Raw genomic sequence first — 16271 nt, forward strand, 5'->3', positions numbered from 1 at the left:
ATTGTTTAAAATGTTGGCAGGGTGCTTGGGCTTTCCCCCAGTAATTTTTCTAATCCGAAATGGTGCATTTTGAGGAAATGTTATTACTTTTTCTGCGATATTTAATTTAAAAGTAAACTTTGACGATTTTAAGGGAAGGGGTGGTAGTTGCCCCCCACCCCCCTTTACCCTACATCCGCTATTGGATCCTCCATCTCACGTATGTGACAGTATCAGCAGTTCTTATTATCAACGTAGTTTTACGAAACACCAAGCAATAACTCGGCTTCATTTGAAACAACACAATATATAATCATGATCTTGAGATATCTCCAATTGAATAACAGAGGTCTCTTACTGATTTGACGTTAGTTCTTATGCAATTGAAGAGCTCCAACTTAGTTAACGTATACACCAGTCAGTTGTAACCACGCCCCCCCCCCCCCCAGGTCCGGGGAATAGTGGGGACTTTGACTTTCGGTCCAGCCAAGCCCGGGTAAAATCCCCGTCCAGCGGAGACGTACTGGGTGTGAAACCCCCGCCAAATGCCCCTGCACCCCAGGGACTCTAGGTAAGGCCATTTCCCCGCTATATTTGGCGCGAAGACTAAACCACTGTATTCACCCGGCACTGCAGGGCCACCTGGAAAGTAAAAACACGGCCCATTTCCCCGGCTATCCCCGGTATACCCCCGGACCTGGCGGGGGGGGGGGGGCGTGGTTACAATTAACTGGTGCATTAGTTGATATATCATCAACTGAATTGTAGAGTCATCCAAATGATTTGGAGATATCTTTAATTAAATTAATGCTAAAAATAACACAACTGGAACACTCTAATTGAATTAAAGAGCTCTTCCCATAGTTGAGATGTAGAATTGGGTTTCCATACAGTTCAGCGTCGACGACTTTGAGTTACATGTAGCAGCATGCCACGAACTTTGAATAAGTTACTGCATGGTACTCCTTCTTACGATTTGCAGCACTAATAATATTCGGGCCATAGAATCGTTGCTCGAAAGTTGTCCGTAGAAGTTCCCTTACTAAATTGTGGATGATATATTTACAGGAAATGGTGGATTATACAACCATTGTGGTACTTTTATTTTTGCATCTATCAAAGTATCATGGTCATAAGGTCAAAGGGAAGTAACTTATAATTCTATTATATATTCATTAAATTTGGATTATCTCCCGTAGACCATTCTTTTTTCAGAAAGAAATATGCAATTATATAAGTCAAATGTATGCCCTTGCATGATATTTTCACTTTAAACGTTATGAAAGTAACATAATATCATTAGTTTAAATCAATGAAATGAATGAATATTGAACAATTATTATGATGATAAATCTGAAGTTTTGGATTAGCTCCCTTGGATTATTTCTGTTTTTGCGAATCGTACCAAAGTATTATATTTTGGAAACATGGCCGCGTCCTTAAGGACATTATGAATATTGAAGTTATTTGTGTATATAAACAATGGCAAATAAAACTAATATCATAAAAGAATTAAGTGCTGAGGAATGCAATATATGCAAAAGTTTGTTTTCTATTTTTAATTGTATTTAAACATTTATATTGACATTGACATTTGCCTAAATTTCGGATTTTATTTTTCGGATAAAATTTTAAATAAGATTTTACACTGTTTATTAATTTCCCTGTACATTTCAATAAAAAAACGGAAACTTCTGATTAGATTTATGCCAATTTTACCATTTAACATATATGACAACCATAAATTTCCTTAAAGTTCAAAACCAAATGTTTTAAACATTGAAAAAGGGTCATACACATGTATGTAAATTCACACATCACTCTGCTACCATACTGCATATTCCTGTTGGAAATTCACCGACACTTGATAACCATTCCATCTACTTTGCCTATTCTAGCAGGGATATCGATTCAACAAATTTGCTTGTTGTAATATAATTTTATGAATACCAAGACAGTTGTTTAAACCTTGTTTGTCCAATCACCATCAAGTTCGGTCAGAATATGTATTTACATAATATCATAGTCTAAAATTATAGACATGTTATAGGGGATTCTTCCAATCCCTAACGTCTAAACGGGTTTGTGCAAAAAATGGGGGTGTTTTGAAAAATATTGAAATTGTATGTATGCCTTGTGAGCATGCGCAATCTCTAACACACACTGGAAGGTAAATTTACCTTGGGGAATGGGTTCATGTTATATTAATGTTTTCAAATAGATAGAGGCTAAACGCTACCATAACAATTTCCTGTACATTTTAAGTGTTAAAATAAACTTGTTGAACCAAATTTTGATAAAACCTAAGAAAGATCCTGTTGCTTTTAAATATGAGATAATTGACCACACTCTTTAGAAATGAATATTTGGGCTACAAATCTTCACTCCATGCTTCTAAATGACTAAATCATAGCCTGGATATCTCCCAAGTTGAAATCATTAATTTGAAGAATGCAACTCATGTCCTTATAACCATATCTATTTTCAGTCATAAATGAAGCCCCAAAGCAGCCCAAGAGGCCATGGGACAAGAAGAGGATTGCAGTGGTGGGGATATTTAGTTCAATAGCGGTTGGATCTGTAGCCCTCACTGTACCTTTTATAGCACCAGCTTTCAGGAGGGTCTGCATTCCTTATGTACCAGCTACCACAACTCAGGTAAGAACTTAGGAGCATTCAGCAATAGGTTCTGTATCATTCCAAAACTAAAACTGAATAGGCTAACTTTTAGACAAAACTGAATAAGGAAAGAAAGTTATAAACTATTTTGTTTGAGAATGTTATGCTATGTAGCCAAAGGAAATTGATTCTATGTTAAGCGTCAGGCCTGCCTACCCGATGGGAAAAAACAAGTAACGAAGAAAATTCACAAATGAAAAACGTAAATAAATATTTTTCCATACATCTAGAAAATTGAACATCTCAGTTGTATTTGACATATTTTTATGCCCCGAAGGTGGGCATATTAAAATCGCACCGTACGTCCGTCCGTCTGTCTGTCCATGTGTCCAGCTCAATAGCTTGTGTCCGGGCTGTAACTTTCCCTTGTATGGACAGATTTTAAAATAACTTGCCACATGTGTTCTACATACCAAGACGACGTATCGCAAGCAAGACCCGTGTTCATACCTCTAAGGTCAATGTCACACTTAGTGTTTATTCACAATGGAGCATAGGTTGTCGTGTCCGGGCTGTAACTTTCCTTTGTATGGACAGATTTTAAAATAACTTGCCACATGTGTTCCACATACCAAGACGAAGTGTCACGTTCAAGACCCGTGTTCCTACCTCTAAGGTCAAGGTCACACTTAGTGTTTATTCACAATGAAGTGCTGCATTTAAGGACATAGAGTATAGGTTGTCGTGTCCAGCCTGTAACTTTCCCTTGTATGGACAGATTTTAAAACAACTTGCACTTAGGTGTTTATTCACAATGGACTGCTGCATATAAAGATATGGAGTATAGGTTGTCGCGTCCGGGCTGTAACTTTCTCTTGTATGGACAGATTTTAAAATAACTTGCCACATGTGTTCCACATACCAAGACGAAGTGTCACGTGCAAGACCTGTGTCCCTCCCTCTAAGGTCAAGCTCACACTTAGGTGTTTATTCACAATGAAATGCTGGGTATATGGACATAGAGTATAGGTTGTCTTGTCCGGGCTGTAACTTTCTCTTGTATGGACATATTCTAAAATAACATGCCACATGTGTTCAACATACCAAGATGACGTGTCGCGTGCAAGACCCGTGTCTCTCCCTCTAAGGTCAAGGTCACACTTAGGTGTTTATTCACAATGAAATGCTGGGTATATGGACATAGAGTATAGGTTGTGGTGTCCGGGCTGTAACTTTCTCTTGTTAGGACATATTTTAAAATAACTTGCCACATGTGTCCCACATACCAAGACAACGTGTCGCGTGCAAGACCCGTGTCCTTACCTCTAAGGTCACACTTTGTGTTATTCACAATGGAATGCTGCATATATAAGGACATAGAGAATAGGTTGTCGTGTCCGGCCTGTAACTTTCCCTTGTATGGACAGATTTTAAAATGATTGCCACATGTGTTCAACATACCAAGACGACGTGTCACATGCAAGACCCGTGTCCTTACCTCTAAGGTCAAGGTCACACTTAGGTATTTATTCACAATGCTGCATATAAGCACATAGAGTATAGGTTGTCTTGTCCGGGCTCTAACTTTTTCTTGTATGGACAGATTTTAAAATAACTTGCCACATGTGTTCAACATATCAACGTGCAAGACCCATGTCCCTACCTCTAAGGTGAAAGATACACTTAGTGTTTATTCACAATGGAATGCTGAATATAAGGTCATAAGAGTGTAGGTTGTCAAATATGGGTGGTATTTTTTTATGTTCATAGGCAATTTAAAATGACTTGCCATATGTATTTGACATGTAAAGGCAAGATCAACTTTTCATGTACTGACCTTGTTCATAGGTCAATGTCACATTCGGGGGCATTCGTCACATACTGTGACAGCTCTTGTTTGTCTCATATCATTGTTTAATTTAATAATTTGTTGTAGAAAATCATATTTCTTTGTTTTTAATTATTATTTGCTTAATTTTGGTGTTGTTTTTCTGGATTGATGGCTGAAAACCTACCCACTTGCTGACTCTAACATTAGAATTATTTTGGCATGGTCTGACCTGTAGTCATTGTCAGTTTTGAAACAGCTGGGATTATTAGTAATTGAATATGAAAAAGTTCAAAAACAAAGTTGTGACTTATATGAAATATTTAATAGGACATTGATGCCATATAAACAAACATCTTATTACTGTTTTAAACGACCAGGTGGAGAATGTAATGGCAGCGTTGAAAGGCAGATCTGGATCTCTTTTGGACATAGGCAGCGGAGATGGCCGAGTGGTAAGACACAGTCGTGTAATATTATGGGTATTCTGATGAACAGCTTGTGAAATAAGATACATGCATCTTCTGGGAAATGAAAAAAGTTCCCTTGTAATTATTTGTCAACGGTTTCGATGTTCAATACTTAGTTATCCAGATATTCAAATATTAATCAAGGTATTATAGAAAAATTGAATGTTACTGATCATGAAACTTACATCGGATGTTCCAGCTCCCAGAGACAGAATGAGTCTTTTTTCTATGGCTGCAGTAATAGAAGAGTCATAAGGGAGATAGATATTACTGTGGGTTTAATGCTGTATTAACGCCAAAAACCATTAATCATAGTTGAATGTCGCTTATAACAATTTGGCATTAACCCTGTGTTAAAATAACCCCCTATATTATTCCTAGGTAATTGAGGCAAGCAAGCACGGTTTCCAAGGTTACGGGGTGGAGCTCAATCGCTGGCTTGTTCTGTGGTCACAGTACAGTTCCTGGAGACAGGGTGTCAACAGGTCAACACGCTTCTTCAAACAAGATCTCTGGAAGGTAGGTACTCTGGTTCATATAGTGGACTCCAAAGTGTTTGAACTTAATTCAAAGTATGTTTGAAATTCCATTATAGATTTTTCTTACTGCATAAATGATTATACACATGAATCAGGAAGGATATTTCTTGTGTTTAAGTACAGTTACTTTCATTTCTCACATAGAATAGAAGTAAAACTTTCAAAACACATTGCAAGTGATGAATCAACATTTCGAGGCCCCAGTATCTAGAAAATACTGTTGTAGTTACCTCAATAACTAACTTTTACCACTTTCATCTCCAAGTTTGAGTCAAAATTTTGAATCTTTTTACTCTTAGAATCATATGCTCTGGTAGAATGTTTGTATAATGATTTTTGATGAACGAAAACTGATAGATCAGTAATTTCTCCAAAAAAAATCATATGAAAATTACCAACATATTTTTCCTTTCCTCTAAGAATATACACAGGATTTAAATAGTGTACTCATTTGAACAAGAACTTAAGAATTTTTGAGAAACTGGGTTTTGGATTTTTAGACAACTCGTAGCTACAACTCATGGAAGATTGGCCATATTAAGACACTAAAACTAGTAAAAAATGCCTTGATTTGCCTCTTACACTGACCTTTCAAACATTTATCCTGCACCCTCTACCTTTAATTTTCAGACAGACATGTCCAAGTATGACAACATTGTGGTGTTTGGTGTTGATACACTGGTGAGTTACTAAAACTAATATTGTGGTGGAAATATGAGTGAGAACGAATGTTGGTGAAATAGGCCCACGTCCTAACAAACCAGTATTCTGTTTGAAGAAGTGTATACCTCTTGCTAATTTTTTGTGATAAATCAATGTAGAGTTCCGAAACTGTATTTAAGTTTAATTGCATTATTTATTAGTGTATTGTGTTAAAATTGCTGACATAAGAAAATGAAAGTTTTAATTTGAAACTTAGGTAACTTAGTGACCATATCTAATATAATTTAACTATTCTCATTTAATGAACAAATTTATCGTTTAATCTTTTTACCTTGAAATGCAATGCTTTTTAGTAGATATATTGAAAATATTTGAATCAATTTTAATTTGATATACATTTTAAGACTGGGCCTTGTGGGTCTGGCCTTTCTGGTTCTTGGCACCATTGGAACAAATCTATCCCTTATTCACTACAGTACATGTATGATTTGGAATGTTATCACTAACAGGAACATCTTCCACAGTGATTTAAAGATGGATTGAGAAGCATAATTTTATAACATCATAAACGCATGTTGAAGTCTTTGATGTTACCATGATTCCTACAGTTGAGGTGTAAAAGCGAAAAGGTTCTATCTTCTTCTTTATTTAATGTCACTTAGAACCTTTTTGCATTCACCCCCCCATACTGGTTACAATGTCACTTTATATCCCTAATGGTCGAAATTAACATAAGCCCGCAAGCCCTGCACTGGAAAAATGTCTTCGGGGCTTGCTCAAATTCTGAATTTTACATAACAGGGCTTGTTAAAAAAATTTATGCCTAGCTATAGTATATGAATTTGGGCTTGTTCATCCAAAAGTCTAATTTTAATGATTGTATCCCCAAAAATTGAACAGTCACACCGAATATTACAATTTGTGTATGACGTAACCGCGCCACGTTGGCATTCACTGTGAATGTTCTGCTTCTTGTTGGCTGTCAGTCACATTGCAATTTTGCCAGGATGTACTTCTAAACTAAAATAGTCACTCACAATGTTTTAAATGGTTTTTAAGTTGCATATGAAGTAACCATGCTACATTTGCATTCACAGTCTTGGTTGCTGTCGGCTGTCAGACATATTGGTGGTACACCCAAATGTCTTATACATTTGTATTTAATTTTCTTTATGGTCTGTCAGTTCATATTTAGAGGTTTTATCACGTGATACTTACATCCATAACTAGGGGTCTTTTGATGTTCCCGAACTTAATGTGTTCACACAGCAATCATCAATTTTGGGCTGAGTAAATTTTGCTGCTACTACTACAGATTCATTGTTTAAAGACCTTAAAATACTACTTCCACTCGCAAATAAGACTATACAAATGAGTAAAGTAACATATTTATAAAATGTATAATGTTGATGTCTAATACCTCATTTCAGACCTTTGCAATGGTAATCTTCTTCAAGCAACTTTTTAATAATAGATTTACATTTTTCAGATGGATGGGTTGGAGAAAAAATTTGAACAAGAAATCAAGCCAGAATCTAGGGTACTGGTTTCTAGATTTCCATTGCCCAATTGGTCTCCAGTGAGTCAGACCGGAAGTGGTCTGGATGCTGTCTGGGTTTACATGCGTCCAGACAACCCAGGTTATGATCAGAGAAAGATTTCAAAAGACACTGTGAAAAAGAACTATGAACAAGAACGATATGAATTTGATATTTTTAGTAAAAAGTTATGACATCCTTTTTTGTAAATACTAGGTATTTTATGGAATAAAATTCAAAAGGACTGGTGTATGGCATTTCTTGTTTATCTACAATACATTAATTAAAAAAAAATGAAATAAACTTGTTAAGTGCTTTTCCAGTAAAACATATAACCCATGGGGGGGGGAAGGCAATTATTTTAATAGTATATAGGTGGGTGTCTTTTTTCGCTAATTTGGACCCAAAATGGGTAAATTTGCTTCTGTAGGGGGGTGGCATGATTTAAAAGTGCCCCCCCCCCCCCCCCCCCCCGGGGGTTATATGTTTAAATGGAATAGCCCTAACTGTTAATGCAAATAATTCTGTTTATGATTCGACTTAGAAATTCTGTTTAAGGTTTTGCATGTACGCACACATAGGTTAATATCTCAGCAACATCTAGATGTGTTGCATTGAGACTTTATACAATGGTACTCAACCATCAAATCGACTGGAATAACCAAGTTGAATAACTCATTTGCATTTAATGCTAATTATGGCCCTTTATTATTTAAATTAGAAATTCTTGTTAAGGTTTTACATATAACCATACTTAAGTCAATATCACAGTAAATAAAACATTTATTGCATTAAAACTTAAGACATGTGTTGCAAACTATCCAACCTACTTAACTAACCAAGTTAGATAACTACATCATGCATATAATGCAAATAATTGACTTTATTATTCAGCATAGAATTTCTGGTTAAGGTTTTGCTTGTAATCACATCTATGTTTAGATCTCAGCAACTACTTGATGTATTGCATTATGACTTTATTCAACCGTCCAACCTACTTGAATAACCAAGTTACATAACTCTATTTTGCAATTAATGGTCCTTTATTATTCGACTCAGAAATTCTTTTTTCTCATTGAAACTTTATACACAGGCTCCCAACAATCAAACATTCTTAATTAATCAAGAATAATTACTTTATCTTGCATATAATGCAAATTTTGCCCCTTTATTATGTGACTTAGAAGTTCTGGATAAGGCTTTGCATGTACGCACACATAGGTTAATATCTCAGCAACTTCTAGATGTGTTGCATTGAGACTTTATACAATGGTACTCAACCATCAAATCGACTGGAATAACCAAGTTGAATAACTCATTTGCATTTAATGCTAATTATGGCCCTTTATTATTTAAATTAGAAATTCTTGTTAAGGTTTTACATATAACCATACTTAAGTCAATATCACAGTAAATAAAACATTTATTGCATTAAAACTTAAGACATGTGTTGCAAACTATCCAACCTACTTAACTAACCAAGTTAGATAACTACATCATGCATATAATGCAAATAATTGACTTTATTATTCAGCATAGAATTTCTGGTTAAGGTTTTGCTTGTAATCACATCTATGTTTAGATCTCAGCAACTACTTGATGTATTGCATTATGACTTTATTCAACCGTCCAACCTACTTGAATAACCAAGTTACATAACTCTATTTTGCAATTAATGGTCCTTTATTATTCGACTCAGAAATTCTTTTTTCTCATTGAAACTTTATACACAGGCTCCCAACAATCAAACATTCTTAATTAATCAAGAATAATTACTTTATCTTGCATATAATGCAAATTTTGCCCCTTTATTATGTGACTTAGAAGTTCTGGATAAGGCTTTGCATTTTATCTTATTTTACAGTGAACCATGCATGTTTCACTAAAATATGTGATCTTTAGTTTAATGAATGTTTGGCATGATTATCTCTTGTTGTGCATCTTCTGCTTATTGCACTGGTGTCACAGTAGGGGCCAATTTCCTGTGTATTCGTTTATTGGCTCAGAGCCATTTAGGGTCCATTTCTATAATAAAACCTCCAAAACTGCAAGGCAGGATTCTCAGATCAGAGATCTGATAAGAGGGATCATGGCAAGTAGATTAAGATCAATACACAGATCTTGTGTACTGTACACAGATTGGGGAGGGGGTCAATTATAGAAGGCCTAAACAAGGCCTTTAAACTTAAAATCGGCGGTATAGTTGAGCACGCTGTCTCTGTGACATCCCTTGTTCAATGTTAAAGTCCTTAACACACTTTTTATGCTTGGTGAACCGAAATTATTTCAGAGTGCTATTAGGTAATATATGTAAAAATTACTGTGATATTACTTCCGAGGAAGTTTTTTGTTTTTCAAACGTGCCATTTTGTAATCAATAACGTAAATAGTGTTATCACATTATGGTGAAACTTGGTGACAGTGATTGTGGGCATACATTCTCGGTCAACTGCTATCATGGGTTGCCCCGTTTACGTTAAAAATATGTATACGCGTATGGTTTGTGAAGACAATAACTAAAGTATGTTTTATCCAATAATGGTGACAATGCTTGTTGGAATAATGTCTGGTTCAAGTTCAGTCGTGGGGTTGATTGCCTCAAAAGTCTTGTGCAGACAATCAAATGATGTTTATCCAAGTATAACAAACCGTGGTGACCAGTGTTTTCTGGTATTATTATTTATGTCATGGCGGAGTTGAATCGTGGGGTTTATGATCAGCTCAGTAACACCATAGTTATACCCCTTTTATATTAAAATATAGCTGGCTTACTTATTGTTAAATGGGATTATAAGACAAAAGTATACTTTTGCTACGATTTTTTTACTCTTGTTTTATTACTATTGACTATGATGGACACCCCAAACAGTCCACACATCCGCGGAATACGAGTTTTACAGAAGAGTTGTCAGCGAGCAATTATATTGCAAATCATACCCAAGTTTTATGGGGTGACCCGACATCATATATGGGACTTCGCCCTATATGGCGCGACATACATAGTGGTGCGAATCTGTGTTGGTATGACCTCTCTTCTAATCAAAATAAAACACGACCGTCTATGGAACTAAAGGGAATCGTTAAGATACTAGTAATTTATTTGTGGTTAAAATACATCAGTAGTGAGTATCAGACAAAAATGGTTTAGCTTTCCCCAGCATTCAATTCGCATCAGGTGTGCCTGAAACTACTTCAATTTCTGTATTGTTTAATTTAAGCTTACATCATTTCTTTTCTTGTTATTATACAGAGTTTTTGTATCCAACATTGAAGAAATTGCCTGAAGTTGTTTGTTCGTAAAGTTCGCAATTTAATTCGCAAAAACGGGTCTACAAGTAGCAACATGTAGATTAAATGTTAACAAAAAAACATTTCAATTTTTACACTCCAGACACCACACTTTCTACCAGTTCTTCATATAGCGTTGTCGATTCTATGTCTGTAAAATTTGTTTAGTTCACCTGGGCACAAAGGGCCATCTCAAAACTCTCACCGTCAGATCGATATTTCAAATTGATAATTCTGCAAATTAGAATACATAGAAACTGATGGCTTTTTTGATTACTGAATGTGTGGAAAGTTCTCCTGGGACCATGTTCTTCGATGACAGTGTACAAACAGTTTTTCGGGGAACTTGTTCTTCGGTGACAGTATGGTTTGTTCCCACTTTGCCAACCGTTAATTGCCTCCAATTAAAGTAACTACAAATTTTGTCCTCGCACCTCCAACGTACCTGTATTTTCACCATTAGACTGGCACCCAAATTTATTTGTAGTTGAAATTAACTTCTAATCATTCCTTATCAGATATAAAATGTTTTAGTTTATGGACCATGTTCTTCGGTGACAGTGTACAGACAGTTCTCCTGGGGCCTTGTTCTTCGGTGACAGTGTACAGACAGTTCTTCGGGGACATTGTTCTTCGATTAGAGTGTACAGACAGTTCTCCGGGGACATTGTGTTAACAGTTTTCCTGGGACATTGTTCTTCGATTAGAGTGTACAGACAGTTCTTCGGGGACATTGTGTTAACAGTTTTCCTGGGACATTGTTCTTCGATTAGAGTGTACAAACAGTTCTTCGCGGACATTGTGTTAACAGTTCTCCTGGGACATTGTGTTAACAGTTTTCCTGGGCCCATGTTCTTCGATAAGAGTGTGCAGACAGTTCTTCGGGGACATTGTTCTTCGACGTAGCTGTATAAGATGGAGTTTGGACCAATCGAATGTTGTAAATTTAAAGCGGTGTTTAATTTAAATAAACAAAAACATAAAACTTTTATTGATTGGTTGATATTTTAATTGGAGAGGCACCAAATGGGCGTGTCTTAAAACTGTATTTGATATTAAGTCTCTTTTAATACTGAACGCCAGTAAAATACATATCAACTAAATACTATATTTGTACGTTTTTTGTGTAAAAAATCTAAATGAATTATTTCAAAATCATGGTTTTTAGTAATTTAGTCTAACCCTGTTGGGTACCTCTTAAAAAACGGAATGCATCGGACTAGAGCCTTATCTCATTGTTGTACACATAAATTCATTGCTCTAATGTACGAGAATGACATCTGCGCACTTTTGCCACTATCACAACTATATGTATCGTAGTGTCGCAAACACTACGAAATGGTACTTTAAATCAAATACACCATACCATGAAACAGATAATTTACCTGGTCACTTGAACGGCCATGTGCCATTTCTAAATAAGAGTTCGTTTAATCTTATTGATAAACATTTTGTCAACCCTAACAACGGGCATGTCACGTGACCCGCATAATTCTTTCAAACTGGGCATGGTACTGGATAAACAATCGAGGATAACAACGATGTCTTTTATTAAGTTCTGAATAATCGACCTAATTAATTTTATTTTTAATAGTGCTGTCCTTGATAGAACATATCGGAGTTGATAATATACACTAGCTACATTTCTTTTAATTTGATTGTGAAAAATTTAAGAAATCGACTTAAGTTAGAAATTGACTTTAGAATAGGTCCCAGTGTTGTTGTTAACCAAGGTCCCAGTGTTGTTGTTAACCAAGGTCCCATTATTGTTGTTAACCAAGGTCCCAGTATTGTTGTTAACCAAGGTCCCAGTATTGCTGTTAACCAAGGTCCCAGTGTTGTTGTTAACCAAGGTCCCAGTGTTGTTGTTAACCAAGGTCCCAGTATTGTTGTTAACCAACTGTCAAGTTCAATTATGACTAAGGGCTTCCGCAAAGTTCAGTGTCTGCAAATTTCCAGTCTATGCAACTCCATGGTCCCTCCTCCAAAAACGGCGAAGTGCATCGATCTGGCCAGACGGGACTGGACAATTTCGTCCACACAAGTTGCGAAGGCTCCATTTATCAGCACCTGTTCGGAAGAAGGTAAAGGCTTGATGAGGCTAATATTTGTATGTAATATTGCATCGTTAATAAATGTTTTGAATTTGTGAGGTTTTGGCCACTTATAAACTAGTTTTAGCCCCCCCCCCCCCCCACACACACACACACCCGTTCCATCATTTACCGGTCAAGCTTAGATTCATGTGTGCCACTGCGTGGTCTATTGGTAGTGTGTGAACGTATACATGTAATGTTTCCATGTTTGGGTCTCTCGGTCAGTGTTGTTTGGGCCCATACATCATGCCTATTCAAGGGCGTACCTTGAAGCATTTTGAACTACGTCCGCACTATTAAGGTATGTCACTAGTTTGGTTTATATTTGGTATATGAAGTGGGAGCGAAAAGTGTTTCCAACCCCGTAAGGAAGTTTTTAAGAACACAGCTGTGGAGTGACCATATTTAAGAATTCTTATTATTCTAAACCCAAACTATCAGTCAAATTACGACAAACTTTAACCAGTTAAAAGATGCTTGTTTAATCGCTAGTTTAGTCCTAATTTCGAGGTCAAAGTACCTGCCATTTCGGGGAAGCAATGAATTGATTTGTACGTCCAGGCGTACTGGAGTATGCCTAGGCACGCCCCTGCTCTTGACAACGTTTATATTTGAATTTTTGACTACTGGGCTTGTCCATCGAGTTTCCATTGTATTTTTGAAACAAAAAGGTTCATTTTAATACTGAATTCAAAGCTAGAAATTCCATGTTGCCTGCTTAAAACACTTCCATGTTTTGAAAAGAAAGTGCCGAAACATCTTATTTACATGTTTTTTTATGGGACTGATGAATGATATGACTAGAGAGATGTGTAAACAAATACACTTGAACTTGATCATGATAGTTGAAACATTTTATTTTATTCAAATAAAATAAGGAAATTTGGCTTTTTGGCTTCACGGAATCTGGACCCAAAATAATGTCATGTTTGTCAAAATTCAAAGAAATTAACCAGTAAAGAGCGGGCAAGGTGCATTTGGTCGACAACACGATCCCTACATGATACATTAACAATATACTTAGTACAATATTCATGTGGACCTGCGAGGAAATTGAAATAGCCCATTTAACAAAACAACACACAGAACATTACAAAAAATATGTGTGTATTATAAATATAAAATTAAAGAAAGTCATAAACCTACCGACAGATAACAAAATCAAATTTGCATCATTTGTTTGAATCATGAACCAGCATGCGAGTAGATCTCGGACACTTTGTGGTAATGCTATAACATGTACCAGTATCCGAGTAGATCTCAGACACTTTGTGGTAATGCTATAACATGTACCAGTATCCGAGTAGATCTCAGACACTTTGTGGTAATGCTATAACATGTACCAGCATCCGAGTAGATCTCAGACACTTTGTGGTAATGCTTTAACATGTACCAGCATCCGAGTAGATCTCAGACACTTTGTGGCAATGCTATAACATGTACCAGCATCTGAGTAGATCTCAGACACTTTGTGGCAATGCTATAACATGTACCAGCATGCGAGTAGATCTCGAACACTTTGTGGTAATGCTATAACATGTACCAGCATCCGAGTAGATCTCAGACACTTTGTGGTAATGCGATAACATGTACCAGCATCCGAGTAGATCTCAGACACTTTGTGGTAATGCTTTAACATGTACCAGCATCAGGGTAGATCTCAGGCACTTTGTGGCAATGCTATAACATGTACCAGTATGCGAGTAGATCTCAGACACTTTGTGGCAATGCTTTAACATGTACCAGCATCAAAGTAGATCTCAGACACTTTGTGGTAATGCTATGACATGTACCAGTATGTGAGTAGATCTCAGACACTTTGTGGTAATGCTATAACATGTACCAGCATCCGAGTAGATCTCAGACACTTTCTGGTAATGTTATGACATGTACCAGTGTGCGAGTAGATCTCAGACACTTTGTGGCAACGCTATGACATGTACCAGTATGCGAGTAGATCTCAGACACTTTGTGGCAATGCTATAACGTGTACCAGCATCTGAGTAGATCTCAGACACTTTGTGGCAATGCTATAACATGTACCAGCATCTGAGTAGATCTCAGACACTTTGTGGTGATGATTTGACATGTACCAGTATGCGAGTAGATCTCAGACACTTTGTGGTAATGCTATAACATGTACCAGCATCGGAGTAGATCTCAGAAACTTTGTGGTGATGCTTTGACATGTACCAGTATGCGAGTAGATCTCAGACACTTTGTGGTAATGCTATAACATGAACCAGCATCCGAGTAGATCTCAGACACTTTGTGGCAATGCTTTAACATGTACCAGCATCCGAGTAGATCTCAGACACTTTGTGGTAATGCTATGACATGTACCAATATGCGAGTAGATCTCAGACACTTTGTGGCAATGCTTTAACATGTACCAGCATCTGGGTAGATCTCAGACACTTTGTGGTAATGCTATGACATGTACCAGTATGCGAGTAGATCTCAGACACTTTGTGGTAATGCTATGACATGTACCAGTATGCGAGTAGATCTCAGACACTTTGTGGTAATGCTATAATATGTACCAGCATCCGAGTAGATCTCAGACACTTTGTGGTAATGCTATGACATGTACCAGTATGCGAGTAGATCTCAGACACTTTGTGGCAATGCTATGACATGTACCAGTATGCCAGTAGATCTCAGACACTTTGTGGCAATGCTTTAACATGTACCAGCATCCGAGTAGATCTCAGACACTTTGTTGTAATGCTATGACATGTACCAGTATGCGAGTAGATCTCAGACACTTTGTGGTAATGCTATGACATGTACCAGTATGCGAGTAGATCTCAGACACTTTGTGGTAATGCTATTACATGTACCAGCATCCGAGTAGATCTCAGACACTTTGTGGTAATGCTATGACATATACCAGTATCCGAGTAGATCTCAGACACTTTGTGGTAATGCTTTAACATGTACCAGCATCCGAGTAGACTTCAGACACTTTGTGGTAATGCTATATCATGTACCAGCATCCGAGTAGATCTCAGACACTTTGTGGTAATGCTATGACATGTACCAGCATTCGAATAGATCTCACACACTAAGTGGTAATGCTTTAACATGTACCAGTATCTGAGTAGCTCTCAGACACTTTGTGGCAATGCTATGACATGAACCAGTATCCGAGTAGATCTCAGACACTTTGTGGTAATGCTATAACATGTACCAGTATCTGAGTAGATCTCAGACACTTTGTGGTAATGCTATGACATGTATCAGTATGC

At 36.8% G+C, this 16271-nt stretch overlaps 1 protein-coding gene across 1 annotated transcript; it reads left to right on the forward strand.

The window, feature by feature from the left end:
- Positions 1–1366: 1366 nt before the first annotated feature.
- LOC128235211 (ATP synthase subunit C lysine N-methyltransferase-like) lies at positions 1367–7886 on the forward strand. Its single transcript, XM_052949979.1, has 6 exons — positions 1367–1522; positions 2468–2637; positions 4807–4881; positions 5278–5415; positions 6066–6116; positions 7588–7886. The coding sequence occupies exons 1-6, from the start codon at positions 1462–1464 to the stop codon at positions 7828–7830; spliced, it is 738 nt and encodes a 245-aa protein (XP_052805939.1). The 5' UTR covers positions 1367–1461; the 3' UTR covers positions 7831–7886.
- Positions 7887–16271: the final 8385 nt, after the last annotated feature.

This window comes from Mya arenaria, chromosome 5, assembly GCF_026914265.1.
Source record: "Mya arenaria isolate MELC-2E11 chromosome 5, ASM2691426v1".
NCBI classification, from domain to species: Eukaryota; Metazoa; Mollusca; class Bivalvia; order Myida; family Myidae; genus Mya; species Mya arenaria.

What these genes read in the sequence shown, in the direction of transcription:
- LOC128235211 (XM_052949979.1), top strand. Translation starts at nt 1,462, where the DNA reads ATGGCAAATAAAACTAATATCATAAAAGAATTAAGTGCTGAGGAATGC. An exon ending in GGAATGCAATATATGCAAAA is followed by an intron (nt 1,523 to 2,467) that starts GTTTGTTTTCTA and finishes ATCTATTTTCAG; the next exon opens with TCATAAATGAAGCCCCAAAG. An exon ending in TGTTTGGTGTTGATACACTG is followed by an intron (nt 6,117 to 7,587) that starts GTGAGTTACTAA and finishes TACATTTTTCAG; the next exon opens with ATGGATGGGTTGGAGAAAAA.